General features: G+C 37.7%; 1 protein-coding gene across 4 annotated transcripts; it reads right to left on the minus strand.

Annotated features, from left to right (window-relative positions):
- Positions 1–370: 370 nt before the first annotated feature.
- On the minus strand, positions 371–21,925 carry HSD11B1 (hydroxysteroid 11-beta dehydrogenase 1). Of its 4 annotated transcripts, none has more exons than XM_021007773.2 (7): positions 21,772–21,860; positions 20,778–21,020; positions 7,530–7,660; positions 6,816–6,927; positions 6,512–6,697; positions 835–978; positions 371–698 (listed from the first exon to the last, which is right to left on the minus strand). In XM_021007773.2, exons 3-7 carry the CDS (start codon positions 7,656–7,658, stop codon positions 472–474), a joined length of 798 nt encoding a protein of 265 aa, XP_020863432.1. In that variant the 5' UTR covers positions 7,659–7,660; positions 20,778–21,020; positions 21,772–21,860; the 3' UTR covers positions 371–471. The 4 variants fall into 4 exon arrangements, with proteins under 4 accessions (XP_020863432.1, XP_020863430.1, XP_020863429.1 ...); XM_021007771.2 differs by having other exon boundaries at positions 7,530–7,722; XM_021007770.2 differs by lacking the exon at positions 20,778–21,020 and having other exon boundaries at positions 21,772–21,925.
- Between the last annotated feature and the right edge of the window lie 1,153 nt (positions 21,926–23,078).

The following is a 23,078-nucleotide window of genomic DNA, read 5'->3' on the forward strand; positions in this document are numbered from 1 at the left end:
TGAAATCTGAAGAAAAAGGGTGCTGGTGACCTCAAAAATTCTGTTTCGTGAGAGAGTATTAGTTTAGGGTTTTGTTTTGGTTTTTTTTTGGTCTTGATTTGTGATTTCATCAGTGTGGAGAACTCTTGTATGAGGTACTCCCTTCACTAGCTGTTGTGAAATTTTTAATCTTGGAGAGGTGCCGGAGTGCTGAAAAATGTAAGTGATTTGCCAAGAGTCACACAGCCAGTATACATTAGGATTTGACCTGAAGGCTTCCTGCCTCTGAAGCTATCTCTCTGTCTGCCATGCCACATTGTTTCTGCCACATCATTAGATGGTTAACCACAGCCAATGCCCTTAGTCTCATGTCTCTGAGGCATTGCGAAAGGTCCAGAATTTATCTTTCTATATTGTTGGAGATTTTGCTTCTATGAAAAACAATGAAACAGTCTTACAGTCCTGGCTAAGTGCCTATCCAAGCTCCCAGTGCTAAGAGAACTGTTGATTTCTTGTAATGTTATCTATGTTGTATGTTAATAATATAAAATATTCCTGTATTGTTCGAATTGGATTCCACATTGAGATATAGATAGAGGATGGGTAAGCTATTACTTTCTGACGCAAAGCTCCCCCTTTAATGATCTCTACTGCACATTCCTCCTTTGGAGATGGAGTTATATTTTCCACAATCCCAGAAAGAGATTTTACAGCTGAATCTGAAGAGGGAGAGACATGAAAAGGTGGGTTAGCAGAATCAGAGGTGTATCCTGCATAACATAAGGTCACTACCAGAAGCTGTAACGTTTCTGGTGTTTCCCTGTTGTCTGTTTTACCGCCCAGTGCTGGTCTCACCTGTGTTTATGAAGCCAAGGATGCAGAGTGTGATGGATATGTTGACGTTCATTAGTTGTAATTCTTTTTGCAGTGAAGAATAGAATCCATCTAGAGCAAACTTGGCTGCCGAGTAGTCAGCAATAAGTGGTGTAATTAGTTTCCCTAGACAGCAAGCAGAAATGGATGATTGAGGACTATATACCTCTTACCCCTGAAACAGCTGATTTCATCTGTCTTCTCAACCAGTTGTGTCATTTGGGGAAAGCTTAATTCCAGAATCTCAGAGATGGAAGGGCCATCAAAGGCCATCTAGCCTAGGTAATTTTTGACCAGAAATTCCCTCAATAATATCACTGACCTGTCCTCCTCCCCTCTGCTTGGAGATCCCTAGGGAGAAGGGTCCTGTTATATTCCCCCAGTTTGTTCTACTTTTGAATAGCTCTGGTCATTCTGCAGTTTCCCCTTAAAAATCCAACCTCTATATAATACCCATCCATTACTTTTAGTTTTGCCCTCTCAAGGCAAGCAGAACAAGTTTAATCCCTTCACATACAGAAATAGGTTTTAGAGTGGGTTGAAGATTCAGCCACACCTGGAAGCAGGGTCAAGCCAGAGTTCAGGGGTGGGAAACCTGCAGTCTCAAGGTCACATGTGGCCCTCTAGGTTCTCCAGTGTAGCCCTTTGACTGAGCCCTTTGAATTTGTCCCTTTGAATTGACTGAAGCAAAATAAATTTGTTCTGTGAAGTTTGGATTCAGTCAAAGGGCCACACTGGAGGACCTAGAGGGCCACATGTGGCCTCCAGGTCACGAGTTCCCCACCCCTGGTTTAAATGAGCTTTGTTTAGCATCCAGACTAATTCAGTCAGCCAGTCAACTAGAATTTGTTAAGCACCTATAATGAGACAGACAACACTCTGTAATTCTTCCTTTTACACACACACACACACACACACACACACACACACACACACACACACACACACACACACATATATATGTATGTCTGTCTTTCTTTTTTGTTTTATTCTACTCAGTTTCCAGGTCTGAAGAGTGAAAATGTTTATTACTAAGAAATTAACAAGCTGTGAAACAGGTGCACACAGTCACTAAAGAGAGAGGAAATTTGCTTTTCCATTTCTGTTGGGTGAATGATTCAACTTGCCTAATCAGAGAACATGGCCATGTGGTTGGAGAGAATGAGATGTGGAGTTGAGGAATTGTTTGTTTCCGTCCACCCCCATTTCTTTTTTTTTTTAAATTTTCTGTTTTAATCATCTAAAATCTGTCTTCTCATCTTTCCCCTCCTGCCCCAAAGGGAGAACACAAGAAAAACCAAACCTGTTACAAACATGTATAGTCAGTCAAAACCAATATCCACATTGCCTGGGTCCAAAAAAATTGTCTCATTCTTCACTGAGTGCTTCATCTCTCTATCATGATATGGATAGCATATTTCATTATTAATCCTCTGGAATTGTAGCTGGTCATTATGCTGATAAAAGATCAGCGCAATAATTTTCCATAGCATTTATTTATTTATTTTGAGGCAATGGGGTTAAGTGACTTGCCCAGGGTCATGCAGCTACTAAGTGTCAAGTGTTTGGTCTGAGGATTTGAACTCAGGTCCTCCTGACTTCAGGGCTAGTACTCTGTCCACTGTACCACCTAGCTGCCCCTTTCTATAGTATCTATATGCCATACTTTGCTCATCTGTTCCTTAATTTATGGGCCCCTTCTCAGATCCCCATTCTTTGCCACCTCAAAGAGCTATAAATATTTTTGTGCGTCCTCAGAGTTTGTTTTGCTTGGGACCAAGCCCTTCCTGAATCTCTGCTATTGTTGAGGTGTTTCAGTAGTGTTTGACTCTTTATGATACCATTTGGGGTTTTCTTGCTGAATATAGTGGAGTGGTTTGCCATTTCCTTCTCATTTTAGAAATAAGGAAACTGAAGCAAACAGGGTTAAGTGACTTGCCCAAGGTTATACCGCTAGTAAGTGCCTGAGGCTTCATTTGCACTTCTTGACTCCAGATCTGGGTAGGGAGTATTCCTCCCTCAGAGATTCCTCTTCTCCCAAACTGAACTTCCTCCTTTCTCAGCACACTGCCTAAGGCCTCTCTACCTAGGTGTGCCAATTTGTACACAAGTTGAGTCTGTGACCCATAACTAGGTAGCGGGCAACAAAGCTGCCAGCCTGTACCCATCCCTGTAGCAATACCCCGCAGCTTCTCCCTAGGCAACAGAGTTCCACCATCTGTGTGCTCCTGGCCAGACCTTGTTTCCAGTGTCCACAGACATCCCTGTCTGTTTCCCTATGCCAAGCTGGGCTGGACAAATAACGCACAGTAACTTTTTCTTTATTTCTCCTTCACGACTGAGTCTGATGCATTTTCTAGGTTAGTAAAAGCAGCACTTCTTAAATTGTGGGTTATGACCCCATATGGGGGGGTTTGCAAAAATGTGAAGGTTGAAAAAAATTTGGCAGAAGTAAAAGGTTTCTGAACATGCAATGACCAAAAATTAATTAAAAATCAAGTGTGTAATGAATCTGAGGTGTTTCTAGCAGCTCTTGTCCCTGTTGCATCATGCAACTTCACTGTAGCCTTGGTTCTGAATGCACAACATGCACACTTTGCACTGTGCATGCTATCATGCCATGTAAGGCCAACGAACACAGCCAGAAACACCTGAGCTCAGATTTGAGACTACTGTATGTTATGAATTGCAGTGTTTCTACTGTACATACAAAATTGTTAAATGAATTTTGACTTTCCAACAATTTCTGAAATGGCCCTAAACATACTTCTGCCATTTTGTACTATGTATTTTTTGCAAAGCAGAGTTCTCAGCATTGACCATTATAAAATCAAAATATCTATCAACTGAAAAATGTTGAAGATGATCTATGTCCTGCAGTGTCAAATATTCTGCCAAAATTTAATTCTTTATGTAAAAATAAACAAGTACATTCATCTCATTAGTATGCAAATTTGCCTTTTTCTTTAATAAATGGTAAAGTTATATGTATACCAAAGAATTGTTTTAAAATAAATTTCTTTGTGATTTATTATTAGTATATGTTTGATTTGTATATCTATTTCATATACCTATATGCCTGGGGTCTTGCAAAAATTTCTCAGATGAAAAGTGGTCATGAGTGGAAAAAGTTTAAGAAGCCCTGGTACAAAGGATACTTGTGAAGAAGAACTTGTCTCACTAGTTCCTACCACTCTACCATCTTGCCTCTGCTACCATAAACCCCCATTTCTGCCTGGAAAATACCATCATCTCTTCTTTCTAGTCCCTCCAGATATATAACAGTTTTTAAAAAATCAATAGAAAAGAGAAATTGCATGTACACACACACACACACACACACACACACACACACACACACACACACATTTTTGCCATGACAAACTTGAAGCTTTAAAGGTACCCAAGGGAGCAGCTAAATATTTATTTTTGGTTTCAAATGCTGATTTTGTTGGTGTAGGGAACTTCCATTGAAGAAATTTTCTTCTGAAAGAGTGAGATTAAAAGACTTGCTTAAGGTCCCCCAGTATGTCAGTATGGGAACCTGAACCTAGGTCTTTCTTACTCCAAGACCAGTTCCCTCCTGTGCCACCCACCATTTCTCAGTGTGAAGTTTTCAGTCTAGAAGAAGAAATTACTGCCAGAGAAGAAAAATTGAGCATGACAAATAAAAAAGATAGAAATAAAAATAGAAAAGAAATTCTGAAAAGTAGAGTTTGAGTTCTATTCATACCACTTAAGGAGCTATATATAATCTTAGGCAGGTTATTAATTCTTTTGTCTTTTCTGTAAAATAATAACTTCCTGAAGGTATCTTTTGAGGATTGAATGAAATAATGTCTGGGAAAGACTTTAGTGAAAGTAAATTTGTATATAAAACATGAATGTGAGGCATTATTATGATTTCACACTACTTTTTCTCATAACCTCTAAGTTTTCCACAGATGACCTTCCATTTCCAGCCTCCATGCCATGGCAAGGGCTCTTATTCCCCACACCAGGAATGCTCTATCTTCTCTCCTTTGCCTTTTGGAATCTTTATTCAGCCTTAAATCTCAGTTCCAATTCCAACTCCTCCAAGAGGTTTTTCCTGATTTTCCCCCATTCCTCAACCCTAGAGTTTGTCTATAATACAAAGTAGTTTCTAAGGAAGTGGGAACTAACTCTGGAGTGAGTGGTGGGGGGGAGGGGAATCTGCACCTATCTATCTATCTATCTATCTATCTATCTATCTATCTATCTATCTATCCATCTATCTATCCATCTATCTATCTATCATCTACTGATGAGGGCTGTTCCTTTTTTGCCTTTGAATCCCCTAGTACATTCTTAATAAATCTTTATTGAATTCTTGACTTCCCTTACTTCCTTTAAGTTCCAACTAAACATCTGGTTTTTTTTAATAGGAGGCCTCCCCCAACCCCTCTTAATTCTAGTATCTTCCCTCTTTTAATTATTTCCTTTTTATCTTGTATAGAGCTTGTTTGTGCATATTTATTTGCTTATTGTCTAGCTGATTAGATTGTGAGCTCCTTGAGGGCAGGAACTGTTTTTTAACTCCTTTTGTATCTTTAGCACTTAGCATAGTGCCAGGCGCACAGTAGGTACTTAATAAATGTTTACTGACTGACTGAATTGAATGCTGAATAATGATAACTTTCCCCCCAATCTCCTTTAAAGCCTTCCCTCTGTTGATATCTCCAGTTATGTTTGTATATATTTGTACATGTATATGTATGTGAACATATACATACGTAATACACATATGTACATATACATACACATATGTACATACATATACATACATAATGTGTGTGTGTGTAAAATCTTCCCTACTAGACTGTGAGCTCCTTGAGAACAGAGGCTGGCTGTTTTTTTTTCCCTCTCCCTTTTTTTGTATCCCCACTGTTTAGCACAAGGCCTGGCACCCAGCAGGTGTTTGTTGACTTGTGGACTTGACTTCTTGATCAATTCAGTTTGCTGTACTCAGCACCACACATACTGCAATCAGACACTTCTAGCTACTCCTTACTTCACTGCCTGGCGGGATTTCCCCCTTTCTTTTCTGTTTTGGATACCCAAGTTCAGGTGAAGCTTTTCCCTCTCTGCAATCCTAGTTATTCAAGGCATTAATATCACAAGGCTTTCTGGCATTTCTAAGCCTCACTTAAGATTATTGCCAGAGAAGAATAAATCTCAAATGGTCCTCATATATCCAGAAAGGATGTCCAATCTGTCATTCACTGATATCTTCCTGGACTAGTCCCACTGTTTCCTGGGCACTTAGCCTCTGGTCAGCTCTGAGCTGCTCCCCATATGTTCTTTCCAACCTTTCTTTATGGCTGTTCCCAACAGATCATCAGCTTTCACCAAATCAAAATTTTTGATTCAGTACTTTCCCTTGGTAGCTCCCTCTTTCTCTTCATCCATTCCCCCTACAGAATTCACTCACCAGGCCATATACTGGTACCTCCACCAGGCATGTCATATTGCCTCTTTGTTAATCAATCCTGCTTAAAAATAAACATAGATGAATTGACACTTTCCCTCTCCCCACAGATTCTATTACACTGAATTTAGGGAAGTAGTTTCTAGTAAAATCAGATCAACTAGGGTCCTTTCCTGTCTTTCACTCTCCTCTCTATCATTCCTCACTTACCTGCTATTGAGGAGACCACCACGATGCTTCCATTGGTGACTTTCAGCATGGGTAGGGCAGCTGATGTCATGGTTATATAACTAAAGAAGTTGATATCCATTACTTTGCGAATGCTGGCAACATCACCATTAAAAAACCTCAAATTTACAGGTGCTATATGGTTGAGGATGAGCATGTCCAATCCCCCTGTAAGGGTCAGGCAAGAGAAACCATTTAAATTCAGAGCCTTTTCTTGACTTTTTAGCCATCCCCTGTATAGATCTAGGGAGTTCCCCAGAAGAAGAAGAGCAGGGTTCAACCTTACCCATCAGCTTTCCTGCCTTAGTGACTACTTGCTCTGCAAAAACTAAGTCCTCCATGGTTCCAGGGATGAAGTGTGCTGAGGCTGCTCCTAGTTTCAAACATTCAGAGATGACCTGCAGTGGCAAATTATCATAAATTCTGCCTCTTTAGCTTCCTTCAAAGCCCAACTCACGTACCTCCAACCTCCCTGATTTTCCCAACCACTAGTGCCTAGGACCAACCCTCTGAAATCACTTGTATTTACTTTGTATGTATGTAGCATTAGAATGTAAGCTCCTTCAGGGCAGGGGTTGTTTTGGTTTTTGACTTTGTATTCCCAGTGCCTAGCATGTAATAGGTGCATAGTAAATGCATACTGATTGATTTATTAATTATTAATTTCTTTAGATCTTTATTAGGATTTTACCATAGGGTGCATAGTGCCATTTTAGAGGAATGAGTTGATTACAGAGGAAAGTTAGGACAAAGTCTTGCCTTTTAAGAGTTTATCATTCAATCAGGGAAGTAAGGAAGTTGTGAATGTATATTTTTGTTGGTAAATTAATTCTGAATAAATAATTGTGCGTCGACATTATTCACTATTTAATGTGTTTGAGGGTTTAGCATAGAACACATATATATTATATATTGTATATGTTATTTTGTGAATATATATGTGTGTTGGGTGAATGACCATGTACGTCTATGAGTGTAGAAGTTTTCTGATGCTTCTTACTTTCTTCAGCTTTGCCTCAGTCCGTGCTGTCACCACCAAGTGGGCTCCCATCCGTGCTAGGTGATAGGCTATTTGTTCTCCAATGCCTGTGCTGGCACCAGTGACAATTACCCTTTTCCCTTGGAGCATCTCTAGAAAGCCCAAGATGGCAACAAGGAACATTATTGGCAGAAATAATCTCACGTATCTTATCCTAGAAACAAAAATCAGTTGTAGTAGTTTTATTGGTTATATTTCAGGGTTTACAACTTCAAAGCTAGACTCAATTCAGTTTATTTCAACAAATTCTAAATTAGAGTAAATATCTCTATTAAAGATTCTCTGAAGACCCAGATCCATACACACATAGCCATATACTCCTGGGCCTTTTTCACACTGTGTTTCTGTACTCCAGGTTTTACTTCCTATCTATCACTTAACTTGCTCACTTGGGGATCTGGGCTTTGGATTAGCGAGCCTGCACCATTTTTAGCCCAATTTAAACCCCATGGTGCCATCCTCATGCCATGCTCCTCCACTTCATACTTAGCACTTCACCAACTTTACTGAGGACTTAGTTTTCTGATTAGTGAGACTTTATCATTTCTTTCTTTCTTTTTTTTTTTTTTGGCTAGGCAATTGGGGCTAAGTGACTTGCCCAAGGTTACACAGCTACTAAGTGTTAAGTGTTTGTGGCTGGATTTGAACTTGGGTCCTCCTGATTCCAAGGCAGGTGCTCTATCCCCTGTGCCACCTAGCTGCCCCAACCTTTATCATTTCTAACTCAATCTGGAATTCCACACTGCTCTTACCCAGCACTCAGACGGTGGAACATTACAGCATACAGAAAATGAAAAGAGGATGGAGGATTTGTGCCATGGAAAGAAGAGATTCCAGACTGATCCAGCGGCACCTAGACCTTGTGTAGGATGTGAGAACAGGTGCCAATTGGCAGCTCTTTTACTCACTACTGAGTTCTGGTTAACAGATACAGAGAAGACTGAGGAGAAGCTCTCTACTTATGGATCGTGTTCCAGAGTGAGAAGTAGATAATTGGAGGCTGTGTGCTGAACTAGGAATAAGTTCAGAAGCAAATAGCTGTATGGCTTTGAATCTAGGACCTGAATGGTGTCTCCAGGCCAGGCTGAAGACTATAGAGGAGTAGCTTGTTGATAATGGCCAAAGCCAGCAGCAGGAGTTTGCAGAGCTCAGACGAAGAGGGCAGGGAGCAGACTTTACCTGAACCACACCACTTTTGGAGCACTGAAAGCTTGTAAGTTCCCAGCCTGAGCTGCCCCTGAGATTCCAGAATAAAGCACTTTTTAATTAATTTCCAAAAGCAGCAGAAGGATCCAAGAAGACAAAAGCTCAGTTCAGACATTATCCCCAGTAGTGTGCAGATACTTGCTCCTGATATAAGGACTGAAATCAGGAAATACGCTGGAAGAATGAGCAAACCAAAAAACAAAGAGAATCCTACCATAAAAAGATATTATAGTACCAGGGATATTCAAGACAAGAACCCCCCAAAAGAGAATGACTTCAAAATATTTAAAAGTAAAGTCTTAAAAAAAATCACAGAATGTGCACAAATCTAATCAAATTTGCTGGAGGAGATAAAACAAGAGTTTTAAAAAACAGAAAGCTAGAAATGTTGATGAAAACAATATGAAAATACTGGAGGAAAAAAATGGGAAAAGAAATGAGAGCTATAGAAGAAAGATTTGGAAAGAGAATCAGTAACTTGGAACAAGAGTGCAAAGCTTGCCCAAGAAAATAACTTCCTGAAAGTTAAAGTTGATTAAAAAGAAGTTAAAGTTATAATCCATGAGGCAATGAGAAATATTAAAACAAAAAGACTGAAAAAATAGAAGAAAATATAAGACATCTTGTAGGAAAAACAACAGACCTGGAAATCAGATTGAGGACAGGTAATTTTAAAATTGCTGGACTACCTGAATGCATGACTAAAGAAAGAGCTAGATATCACATTTCAAAGAATCATAAAAGAAAACTACTCAGATCTCTTAGGAGCAGAAGCCAGAATAAAAATGTTCACTTCTACTGTTCACTGTTCACTGTTCCCTTCTGGGGGAACAAATGAAAACTCCCAGGAATATTATAGTGAAAATCCAGAGCTTTCAGGTCAAGGAAAAAATACTGCAAGCAGACTGAAAGAAAAAAAAAAGTCAAGTTCTGAAGAGCCACAACTAGTCACACACAATTCAGCAGCCACAACATCAAAGAATGGAGAGCTTGGAATATGGTACTCCAGAAGGCAGAAAATATAGCCTTACAGCCAAAAATAACCTCCTTTTAAAAAACAGTATAATCCAACAGGTGGAGAAATGGATTTTTAATGAGAGAGAGGACTGCCAAGTATTTCTGATAAAAAGGCCAGAGGTGAGTACAAACTTTGAAATATACACACAGGGGTCAAGAGAAGAATAAAAGGGCAAAAATGAGTGGGCAGTAATAAGGGAATAAACAAGGTTAGGCTGTTTACATCCTAAAATAGAGAGATGATAAATGTATTACCCCATCATTAGGGATCATAAATGGCGACTAATCAGACAGAGAGTGATTCTGCTATGTTTTGATCATCTTAAAAGAAGAATGGAAAGGGATGGAAAGAAGAATACACTTTGGGTGAGGAAAGGGAAGAGAGAGGAAGAATGGAGCAAATTATTTCACATAATTGGTGTGTGCAAGTAGAAGTTTATATCAAAAGGAGTGTGTGTATGTGTGTGTGTGTGTGTTTGTGTGTGTGTAAATGGGTAAGGCTTAAATCTAATTCTCTTTTGAAATAGTCAGAGGAGAGGCAGCTAGGTGGCACAGTGGATACAGCACTGGCCCTGGATTCAGGAGGACCTGAGTTCAAATTTGACCTTAGGTACATAACACTTACTAGCTGTGTGACCCTGGGTAAATCACTTAACCCCATTGCCCAGCCCCACCCCACCCCCAAAAAAGAGAAAAAAGAAATAGAGGAGTGAAGAATAGTTAAATGTACACAGTTGGGTACAAAAATACATTTTACCCAATAAGGAAACAGTAGGGAAAAGGGAGGATAAGAGGAAGGGTAAACTAAAGGAGGGTTCGAAGAAAAACAAACTCCTGAAGAGAATGTGGGAAAAAAAGAAAAGGAAAAGTATAAGAGAATAGGATGGGGGTGGAGATGGGGAACACAATTTAACTACCATAACTGAATGTGATTGGAATGAACTCATCCATAAAATAAAAGAGGATAGTAGAATGGTTTAGAAAATAAAATCTAACAATATGTTATTTACAAGAAACACACTTGAAACAGAATGATTATATATATGGGGCTAGAACAGAGTCTATTATGCTGGAGCTGAAGTGAAAAAAAGACAGGGGTAGTAATTATGTTCTCAGTCAAAAGAACAGCAAAAACAGTTAAAAGAGATAAAAAGGTAAATTACATTTTGCTGAAAGGTACAATATGCAACAAATTAATATAAACATGAAACAAATGTACCAAATGGCATGGCATCTAAAAATTTTTAAAAACTTATTTAGTATTTTATTTCCCCCCCAAATACATGTAAAAACATTTTTTAATATTTGTTTTAGAAACTGTCTCTCTTTCTCCCTTTCTCCCACTCCCCCCCCCCACCATTGAGAAAGCAAGCAGTTTGATATAGGTTACACATGTGTAGTCATCCAAAACATCTCCATATTAGTCATGTTGTGAAAGAAAACATAGACCAAAAAAATGCTCAAGAAAAACAAAGTAAAAAAATATGCTTCATTCTATATCAGATACCTTCAGTTCTTTCTTTGGGGACTGATAATATTTTTCATCCTAAGTCCTTCAGAGTTGACTTGGATCACTATATTACTGAGAATAGCTAAATCATTCACAGTTAATCATCTTATGATATTGCTATTACTTTGTACCCAGTACATTTCACTTTACATCAGTTCATGTAAGTTCTTCCAGGTTTTTCTGAGAGCATCCTGCTCATCATTTCTTACAGCACAATAGTATTCCATCATAATCACATACCGTAATTTGTTAAGCCATTCCCCAGTTGTTAGACATCCCCTCAATTTCTAATTCTTTGCCATCAGATAAGAGCTGCTATATATATTTTTGTACATATAGGTCATTTTCCTTTTTATTTTTTAACTCTTTTGGAATATAGACCTAGTAGTGATATTGCTGGATCAAAGGTTATACATGATTTTATAGCCTTTTGGGCATAGTTCCAAATTGCTCTACAGAATAATTGGATCAGTTCACAGCTCTTCTGATAGTGCATTAGGGTCTCATTTTTCCCACTTCTCCTCTAACATTTGTTATTTTCTTTTTCTGTCCTATTAGCCAATCTAATAGGTATAAGGTTAGTACCTCAGAATTGTTTTAATTTGCATTTCTCCAATCAATAGTGAGTTAGAGCATTTTTTCATATGGCTATAGATAGCTTTGATTACTTCATCTGAAAACTCACTCCCCCTCATTTCCCCCATCTTCCACTCCATTGTAAAAGCTTTTATTCTTGCCTCTTTTATGTGAGATACATTCTACCTCTCTCTTTCCCTTTCTCCCAGTGCATCCTCTCTGACACCTTAATTTTATTTTTTTGGTTATCATCCCTTCATATTCAACTCATACCTGTGCCCTCTGTCTATATATATTCCTTCTAACTACCCTAATAATGAGAAAGGTCTTGTGACTTACAAGTATCATCTTTCCGTGCAGGAATGCAAACAGTTTAACTTTATTGAGTCCCTTGTGATTTCCCTTTCCTGTTTACCTTTTTATGCTTCTTTTGAGTCTTATATTTGAAAGTCAAATTTTCTGTTCAGCTCTGGTCTTTTTATCAGGAATGCTTGAAAGTCCTCTATTTCACTGAATATACATTTTTTCCCCTTAAGGATTATACTCAGTTTTGCTGGGTAGGTGATTCTTGGTTTTAATCCCAGCTCCTTTGCCCTCCAGAATATCACATTCTGAGCCTTCTGAGCCTTTAATGTAGAACAGAGGTTAAAAAACTTATTTGGCCTATTGCCCCCTTTAAAAAAAATTACTCAGTTCTCCCCTGGAAATCTATTTTCTTTAACTGTTTGATGGTTTTTTTTAAAATTGCATCATTTAAAAATATTTTTTTAAAAAATAGCACCTTAAATTTAATGATTTATTGTAAAATTGTGGTTTTTATGAAACTGTGAAATTTTGATGATGCAATATTGCATCATCTAACCATATGATATTATATCATTACATGCACATATTCCTGCTGATGCATGCTAGACTTCCTGACATGCGTGACATGCTGGCCTGCCAATACTTGCTTGTTAAGACCTGTTGGTGGATTTGATCACTGATAGGTTATAACTTGCATTTTGTGTGTTTATTTGGAAAATAATGTAAGCACTATGACTTTAACTCTGTTACACAACAGATGAAACATGTATGAATGTTTTTTCAAAATTTCCTTCTCTTCTTTCCTTAGCTTCCACTGCCCCCTTATTGGGTAGTGCATTGTGTTCTACTTTCACCCAGATGTGACAGACCTTTCTTGCTGACCTTCTAAATTGTCTTTGGCTGGAAAATTATTTCACTCCCTCCTTTTGTGGGATCTACTGCTTCAGGATTGTTTTATGGCATTATTTAAAAGTGTTCAGAGCGTTTTTGGGGGAGAGCTCAGGTGAATTGCTGCCTTTTCTCCTCCATTTCGGCATATAAATTCTTAAAGGAAAGCATAGGTGAGTTATAGGGGGAAATAGATAGTAGAATTCTAGTAGTGAGAGACTTCAATTTACTCCTCTCAGTCCTACATAAATCTAATAAAAAGAAACAATACAAAAAAGCAGTGAAGGACCTGAATAGAATTTTAGAAACATTGGCTATGATAGACCTCTGGAGGATATTGAATAGGAATAGAAAGAAGTACACCTGTTTCTCAGTTATACGTGGCACTTTCACAAAAATTAATCATGTATTAGGGTATAAAAACCTCATGAACGAATGTAGTACAGTAGAAATATTAAATATTAAATGTATATTTCGTGGACAATGATGTAATAAAATTATATTTAATAGAGGGCTTGAATAAAATATTAAAAATTAATTGGAAACTAAACAACTCAATCTCAAAGAATGGATGGGTCAAAGGATAAATTATAGGAATAATCAATGATTTTAGTTATTTCATAATGACAACAATGAGACAACATGCTAAAATTTTTGAGATGCAATTCAAACAGTACATAGGGAAAATTTGTAGCACTAAAACACATTAATCAAGGAATAAAACAGAAAAAATAGTGTAGTGAATTGGGCATGCAGAAAACCAACAAATTAAAACCACCCAAGTAATATAAAATAGAAATTCTGAAAATCAAAGAAAAAATGGACAAAATTATAAACCAAAAAAAACCAATTAATAAATCAGGAACTGGTATTTTGGGGGAAAAGGCACAGCAAAACAGACAAGACATGAACTAACTTTATTTTAAAAAGAATGAAGAAAACCAAATCACCAGTATAAGGAATGAAAAAAAAAGGGTGAATATATAACCAATGATGGAAAAAGAGGGAAAATAATTGATTGGGAGCTATTTACCTAATAATATACTAATAAAGCCAAAAGTCTAAATGAAATGGAGGAATATTTGAAAAATAGAAATTGCCCAGATTTTAAAAAATAAGTTTTTATTGATTTAAAAATGTCATCATAATCTCCAGTATTCCTCTCCTTCCCACTGTCAGAGAGCCATCCTATGCAACAATATTTTTAAAGAGGAAAAAGTCCAAAAGCATGTGCAATATGTAACAACTGTGGCTCTCCTATCTTCACAAAGGAGTGGGTTAAGAGTCTCCTCTCATATCTCTTTATTCAAGTCATGCTTGATATTCACAATTTTGTTAATTCACTTTTGATTTTTTGGTGTGTGATTAGTCTTTCCATTTACATTGTTGTAGTTATTGTGTGTATTATTTACTTGGCTCTGCTTGCTTCACTTGGCATTAGTTCATATAGATCTTTCCACATAGACTTCTACTTGCACATACCTATTTTTGACTCCTGTCTATCTCTTATTCTCATATCCTCCATCTCATATTCTCATATCTCATATTGTTGATTTCATCTTTGTAACAACTCTCAAATATACTCCCTTCTCTCCTCTGATACTGCCACCACCCTGATGTAGGCTCTTATCACCTCACGCCAACAGTATTGCAATCCGTTTCTTGGTTGACCTGCCACAAATCTCTCCCCATTCCAGTCCTTCTTTCACTCAGCTGCCAAAGTGATTTTTCTAAAGTGCAGGTCTGACCATGTCACCTCTATACTTAATAAACTCCAGTAGCTCCCTATTCCCTCCAGGATCAAATATAAGATTCTCTGTTTGCTATTCAAAATTCTTCATAACCTACCCCCTCAACTTTCCAGTTTTCTTATACTTTACATGCCACCTCACTCAGCACCATGTAAAGCCTTGTCCAGGGACACTGGCACTTGCCTCCTTCAAACAAGAATCTCTACCTGCCAACTCTGGGCATTTTTACTGACTGTGCCACATTTCTGGAATGCTCTCCGTCCTCACCTCTGCTTCCTGCTTTCTTGGCTTCCTTCAAGTCTTAGGTAAAAATCCCACTTTGTCCAGGAAGTAATTTCTCATTTCTTTTAATTCTAGTTCCTTCCCTCTGTTTCCCTGATTATTCCAATTTATTGCGCATATAGATTGTTTGCACACAGTTATTTAGATATTATCTTACCCATAAAATTGAAAATTCCTTGAGGGCAGAAAGTGGTTTTTGCCTTTCTTCTTACCCAATAGTTGGTATATCTTAATAAATGCTTATTAAATAATATTGATGAAAAACATTTAAATAATACATTAAAGAGGAGATCACAAATATTATTAACTATGACCAGATTGAATTTATAGAAGGAATGCAGGGCTGGTTCAATATTTGGAAAATTTATCTATTTTTAACACATTTGACCACATTAATAACATGAACAATAAAATTATATGATTACATCAATAGGCATAGGAAAAGTTCTTGAAAGATACAACACCCATTCCTGTTTTAAAAAATGCTAGAAAGTATAGGATAAATGAAACTTTCTTTAATATGATAAGTAGTATCTATCTAAAACTAAGAGGAAGCATTATCTGTAATGGTCATTAACTAGAAATTTTCCCAATAAGATCAGGGGTAAAGCAAAGATGTCCATTATCACCATTTTCAATACAGTTCTTGAAATGCTAGCCATATTAACAAGACAAGAAAAACAAGTTTAGGGAGTAATTATAGTTAAAGAGGAAACACAATTATTGCTTTTTTTACAGATTACATAATTTACCTAAAGAACCCTAGAAATTCAACTAAAAACAAATGAAACAATTAAAAACTTCAACACAGTTGCAGTATATAAAATCAACCCTTATAAATCATAAGCATTTCTGAATATTATCAACAGTTTGGCAGGAAGAGATAGAGAAATGCCGTCTGAAATAACTGTAGAAAGCATAAAATTCTTGTGAGTCTACTTGACAAGATATACTATGTAAACCCAATTATAAAACATTCTTTATGCAAATGAAGACAGATCTAACTAATTGGAGAAATATTACTTGATTATGGATACACCAAGCCAATATACTAAAAATTACAATGCTACCTAAATTAGTTTACTTATTCAGTGCCTTATTGATCAAACTACCAAAGGATTATTTTGTAGAACTAGAAAATATAGTAACAAAATGTATCTGCAGGAGCAAATATTAAGAGAGTTAATTAAAAAAAGTGGATAGAAAGAAGGCCTAGCAATAGCATATCTTAAATCTGTAATCATCAAAACAATTTGGTACTGGGTAAGAAATTGAAAGTTTGATCAATGGAAAAGATCAGGTAAATAATACACAGAAGTAAATGGGCATAGTGACCTAGTGTTTGATAAATTCAGAGATCTCAGTTATTGGGACAAAAATTCATTTTTTTTCTAAAGAAATAATATTGGTGAGTGTTTTTTGATGAAGGTAAAGCAGGGAGGGAGGGAAAGTTGGCATCTCAGAGTTCAGGCTGAAGCTAAAGGATGGTAGAGTTTCCATTCAGAAGCTTACATTCAAGCTATTTATTAATACCAAGAAGTCTTGGCAGCCTCAGCTAGAAGCAAAGAGGAGAATGATCCTCTGGGAACAGACAAGAGACACTGGGTCTCTTTTGTTTGAGAATGGCCGTTGGTCCTCAGCAGCAATAAAAAAAAAAAGTAATCATTTCAATCACAAACAAAGTCTGGAGGCCAAACAACCTTGAGGATTAATATGTAGGAGAACAGGTTCGAGCGAGTCATAACAGCCATCCACATCAAAGCAGCCAATATGGGCTGTCATGTGGTTGACTAGGATAATCTTGACTAGCTCATTTTTTTTTTTAACAAAAACTGTTGGGGAAACTAGAAAGCAGTCTAGCAGATACTAAGTATAGACCAATAGCTTATACCTTATGCATATCTCCTGCTAGAGAGGTGAGAGAGATGAAGGGCTCAGAGTATATGTCTTAGATATTAGACCTTATCAGGGAAACTTACTGCAAATATTTCCCCCCCCCCAATTTAACTTTGTGTAATTTTTTAAAATTTTAAAGTAATCATAATTGTCCACTTCATATTTTATCCTCATAGTTTGTGTATTTCCTATCATAGTTTGGGCATTTTCTTCCCTGTGGCCTGCCCCTGACCTCTGCTCTTGGCTTTACTCTGACTCCTTTTTTATACTTCAACAATTCTTTCCCTTATAATATAGTTTAAGGTTTGATACTGCTGAATCTGTTCCTTTACTTCTTTTTTTTACTGTTTCTTTAAAGTTCTTGACCTTTTGCTCTTCCAGATGAGCTTTGTTACTTTTTTTAACTCAGCAAAATAATTTTTTAGTAATTTAATTGGGATGATATTAAATAAATAGATTAGTTAGGTAAAATTGTAATTTTAAAAATTATATTGGCTTTACCTACCCATGAACAATAAATATTACTTCACTTCTTTAGATCTGAGTTTATTTGTATAAAAAAGTATTTTGTGTTTATGTTCATATAGTTCCTGTGTCTGTTTTGGCAAGTAAATACTCAGGTATTTTATACTGTCTCGGTATTTTAAATGGTCTAAAACAATGTTGAATAATGTTGCTGACATAATATAGTTTCTCTGTTTTTTACTTTTGGTTAAATCTATTTTAATTTTAACTGTATCTGAGATCATGATTACTACCTTTGCTTTTTTTTTTGGCGAGGCAATTGGGGTTAAATGACTTGCCCAGGGTCACACAGCTAATAACTCAGGTCCTCCTGACTCCAAGGCCGGTGCTCTATCTACTGTGCCACCAAACTGTCCTGCTTTTTTTACATAATAAATTCTACTCCTGTCCTATATTTATCTTTGTGTGTATCTCTCATTTTTATGTTTCCTGAAAGCAGTATATTGTCAGATTCAGATTTTTAATCTGCTATCCATTTCTGTTTTATGGGTAAATTTGATCCATTCTCATTCTAAGCTACAATTACTTATTTTCCTCTTTCCTATTTTTCCTCACTATCCTTCTCATCCTATTTACCCTATCTGTCCTCACACCTCTGCTTTATTTCTACCTGCTACCTTGCCCTTTTATTCCTTAACCTACCCACCCCTGTAAGAGGCCCTCCCTTATCCTCTCCCTCTACCCTTACCCTCTTATTTCTTTTTGAAGTTAGAAGACTTTTATAATATATACATACATATATATATATATATATATATATTATATATATATATATATATATATATATACATATGAATTTCCTTCTTTAACCCGTTCCTGATGAGAATAAGGTTCCAGCATTACCTGTCCTCCCCTTTATTAGCTTCTTCTGTATCAGTTTTTCCTTTCATGCCTCATTTGCATGAGATAATTACTTCTTTTTATCTGTCCCTACATAGTTTTCATTTTTTTAGAATCACTCTGTCATACCCAGCTCAGCCCAAGACTTTCTTTCAAACTCCTGAAATAATAATGACAATCATACTGCTATTTTCACATATACAAAATAAACCATTTGACCTTATTGAGTCCCTTATAATTTGTCTTCAGTGTTTACCTTATATTTCTCCTGGGTGTTATATGTCTAATTTTCCCTTAAGTTCTGGGTTTTTTGTCACAAAAACCTGGAAGCCTTTGAATTGTTAAATGTCCATTTTTTTTTTCCATTCAGGATTATACTTAACTTTGCTGGATAAGTTACCCTTGGTTGTAACCCCAGCTCTTTTCCTCTATGGAATATAGTATTCCAAGACCCATGGTCCTTCAATGTAGTAGCTGCTAGGTCTTATGTAATCCTTATTGTAACTCCATGATATTTAAATTTTTTTTCTTGTTGCTTCCAATATTTTCTCCTTAACCTGGGAGCTTGGAAATTTGGCTATGATATTACTATAAGGTTTCCTCCTGGGATTTCTTTCAGGCGTTGGTTGATGGATTTTTTCTATTTCTGCTTTGCCTTCTTGTTCTAGAACTTCAGGGCAATTTTCCTTCATAATTTCTTGTAATATTATATCAAGATTCTTTTTTTATCGTAATTTTCAGGGTAGTCTGACTATTCTTATATTATTTCTCCTCTATCTGTTCTCCAGATCAGTTATTTTTCTGATGAGATATTTCACTTTCTCTTCTATTTTTTTCATTCTTTCAATTTTTTTTTTAATGATTTTCTGGTTCTTTGAATGTCATTAGCTTCCCCTTGCCCAATTCTAGTTTTCAAGGAATTATTTTCTTTGTTAAGTTTACGATTCTCTATTTCAAGTTGGTTAACTTTCTTTTCATAATTCTTAGATTATTCTTATTTTTTTCTAATTTTTCCTCAATTTCTCCTATTTGATTTTTAAAATCCTTTTTAAGTTCTTCCAAGAACTGTTTTTGTGCTTGGGACCATTTGAAAAAGGTCATTGAAAAAGGAGTGGCTTTTTTTTTTTAGCTCCATTATCTTCCTCTAAATTTGAACCCAGATCTTCTCTATCCCTATAATAACTATGGTTGGGTTCTTTCTCCTGTGCTAAGTCATTTTTATTTATTTATTTTTCGTTTTATTTTGTTTTTAGCAGCTATTAGTGCAATCACGTTGTAGTCTGTCACAAGATATGGGGAATGATCCCCCCCCACCCCATTTCAGGTCCTTCTTACTGTTATCTCTGGTCTGTCTTGGGGCCCAGCCTTGGGCTCTCCAGTCCACTCCTAAGCCATAGGTGTGGACCCTGCCACACTGTCCCCAAAATGAACTTGCTCCCTGTTGTCCCTCTGGTGGCTGTAAACTACAGTTGTACTTTCTGCTCTGGAACTGAAACCAGGAACTTTGCTCTCCTGCAAGGGGCCACAGCCAGCAGTGTCCCTGTGCTTTTGCTATTGCAGTCACCAGGTGTATGCTAGCTTCTTCTCACAGTCACAGCCTGGGAAACATCTGGTTAGCACAGTTGTGCTTGGCATCCCTCAACAGTGGAAGGTTCTTCAATCTTCTTGTACTCAGGGGTCAGACCCCCAAATTGTCTGCAAAATGCAAGTTTCTAAGGCTGAGGCTGCCTCTCTTTTTTATTTTTAGAGGCAGTTGGGGTTAAGTGACTTGCCCAGGGTTATACAGCTAGTAAGTGTCAGGGTTTGGTCTGAGGTCAGATTGGAACTCAGGTCCTCCTGACTTCAGGGCTGGTGCTCTCTCCACTGTGCCACCTAGCTGCCCCACTGAGGCTGCCTCTTAACCCAGGTGCTCACATGGCTTGTTGTTTGTGGATTCTGCAGGATTGGTGACCTGGAGGTATTTGCATTCCACTCAGGTGGAACCTCTGCTCCTGGAGGTGGAGTCTTTCCTGGAGGCTTCTCAAATTGTTTTAGGACAGACCTGCACAACTTGTGGCCTACAGGCTACACACCAAAGGATTTCTGGCAGCCCAGAAAAGTGTAAAGGATGTTTTCCTCTACAGTTTTCATAAGCTTCCCAAAATTCTTTGGCAGGGGGCAGGTTGTGCAGGCCTGTCTCAGGAGGACAACTGCTTTACTCCGTGTTTATTTCTGCTGCTGTGAGGCAATGTTTTATCTTTTTCTGTGGAGGAAATTTGGAGAGTTGAAAGTTTTCTGACCTACTCTGCCATCTTCCTAGGATCCTCTCTGACTCTGTGACTTCTTTATGTCTGTGCATCAGTCACTGCTGAGCCACTGCTGGCTCTGTTCCCTTCTCCCCGCCAAGTCTCCATCCAACTTGTAAGGCCTTACCTGGAACTTTTCAGGAGAATATACCTTCTAACCCTCTTTCAGCAAAGACTATAGGGAAGAGAGTGGCTGGCTCCTTGACTTTTGTGACAGAATCCTCTCAATCAATTCTTGACATCTTTTAAAATGAGCTAAATTTGGTGGTCTCCCAGGATACAAAGTATTCCACTGGCAGCTCTGAAAGCATGTTTATGTAGGATGTCCAAAGTTGGTTTTCAACCCAAAGATGGCAAGGTTCAGAGGAATCTGAAAATCATGTTAATTTTTTTGGTTGCAATCTCCATCCCCATAGTAACTATCTGTGGTTGGGTTCTTTCTCCTTTGCTAACCCAAAGAAAGTTTTCCCAGTGTTCTAAGACATTGCTTCTTGCCCACCTTGCAAGCTGAAGTCCTGAGACCTCATACTTTCCTACCCCTAATACCACTGGCTTTAGTCACTGGCTAATTTGGAGGTATGTTTTGAATGACTGTGTATACACAGACACACAGACACACATATGCATATATATATATATATATATATATATATATATATATATATATATATATATATATATATATGGTAGCATATGTCTTGCCTTCTCAATGATTAGGGGAGGGGATGGAGGGAAAGGGAAAATTTGGAGCTTAAAATAAAAATATAGGTTAAAAGTAAAAAAAGAGAAAAGTTTTAGGCTTTGTAAAGTTAAAAAAAAACAAAGCAAGTGTCCCCATGTGTGTCCCCAGCTTTACTTTTGGGGAGTCATTTCCACTTCTCTTTGATGCTTTTACACTGCTCTCAATGGAGGCCTGGGAGGTAACCCTAAGCCCAGTACTTAAATCTTTTACCACTTTTGCTCCTCATTCTGCCCCTAGCTTGTGGGCACATGTCCACCATAACAATTTCACTGTTGCCCATCCTCTCAGACTTCCCTGTCCCAGCCTCTGCAGAACTTAGGAACCAACCTAGTAGGAACCCTGCCTTTGCCCACATGTCCTAGTCACCTCTGGGACTTACCAGGTCTGAAGCTATCAGTGGCTGGGTAGAAATAGTACGCCAACAAGAGTCCCAACGCAGAGAGGAAGCACTTTTTCAGTAGAGCCATGAGGTAAGGACTTTCTCAGGGAGCTCTATGGGACATGCTCTCCTGAGAATGTTTTGGGAGCAGCTTTTAAATGCAAAGCTGCAGAAAGAGAGTATGATGTAATCAAAAATTATTTGGCTAGTTTAGTAAATTAATGTTTACCTAGAAGGCGGTTAGCTGGGCCAGATTTTGAACTTTGATCCATATAAAGTACCTGGAGACTTACCAGGGAAAAATACAGCACTCTTTGTTGCATAGTCACAGATTTCTGAGCCTCCTCACCTTAACAAGGCAGAACATCCTAATACCTGGCTGTTCAGGGCACCAGGATTCATTTGAATCCACTCACATCCCGACTGGATCCATAGACCTGAGGTACTAATGGTCAGTCAGTCAGAAAGAATAGAGGGAGGGTTGTAGTCAGGCCTGGCCCCATAAATGTTGAGCCCAACTATATACACATACACATACACATGTGTGTATGTGCGTGTGTATGTATGTATATTATACACACACACACACACACACACACACACACACACATATAAACACTCTTCATTCTCAGTGACCCAATGTGTTTAATCATTGTTAAGTGTTGTTGCTTTTCAACATCTCTTGTATGGGTCACCTTCTCTCCTCATGCTAAGACACCACCCCTAGTTCAGGCCCTCATTACTTTTGCCTGAATGATTGCAATAGTCTTGAAATTGGGCTTCTTCCCTCAACTCTTTCCTTATTCCAATTCATTCTCCACAAAGCTGCCAAAGTGGTTTTCCTCACCATCGTAGATCTGACCATTTCATTTGTCCTCCTACTCAATAAACTCCAGTACCTCCCTATTATCTGTAGGATCAACAATGCAGCCATCTGTTTGGCCTTTAAAGCTGTTCACACCCTGGCCCCTCCTTACCTTTACATCTTATAAACTTTACTGCCCTCCATGTACTCTGATAAAACCATACTGGCCTCCTTGCTGTTCTTTGCACTTCACATTTTCATTTCTGTCTTTGTGCACTAGCTGGCTGTTCCCCATGCCTGGAAAGAGCAATATTCATGGCCTTTTAGAATCTCTGACTTCCTTCAAGATTCAATTCAAATACTAGCCTTTCTTGGTCTTCTTTATGGCTAAGATTTTCCAATCCAAGGTTAGCTACTTTGCATCTTCTTCTGTATATGTCTTATATATACTTACTGTGTACGTATTGTTTACCTCATTAGAATGTAACCTTCTGGAGGGCAG

This window comes from Phascolarctos cinereus, unplaced genomic scaffold (genome assembly GCF_003287225.1).
Source record: "Phascolarctos cinereus isolate Bilbo 61053 unplaced genomic scaffold, phaCin_HiC Scaffold_5;HRSCAF=322, whole genome shotgun sequence".
Lineage (NCBI taxonomy): Eukaryota > Metazoa > Chordata > Mammalia > Diprotodontia > Phascolarctidae > Phascolarctos > Phascolarctos cinereus.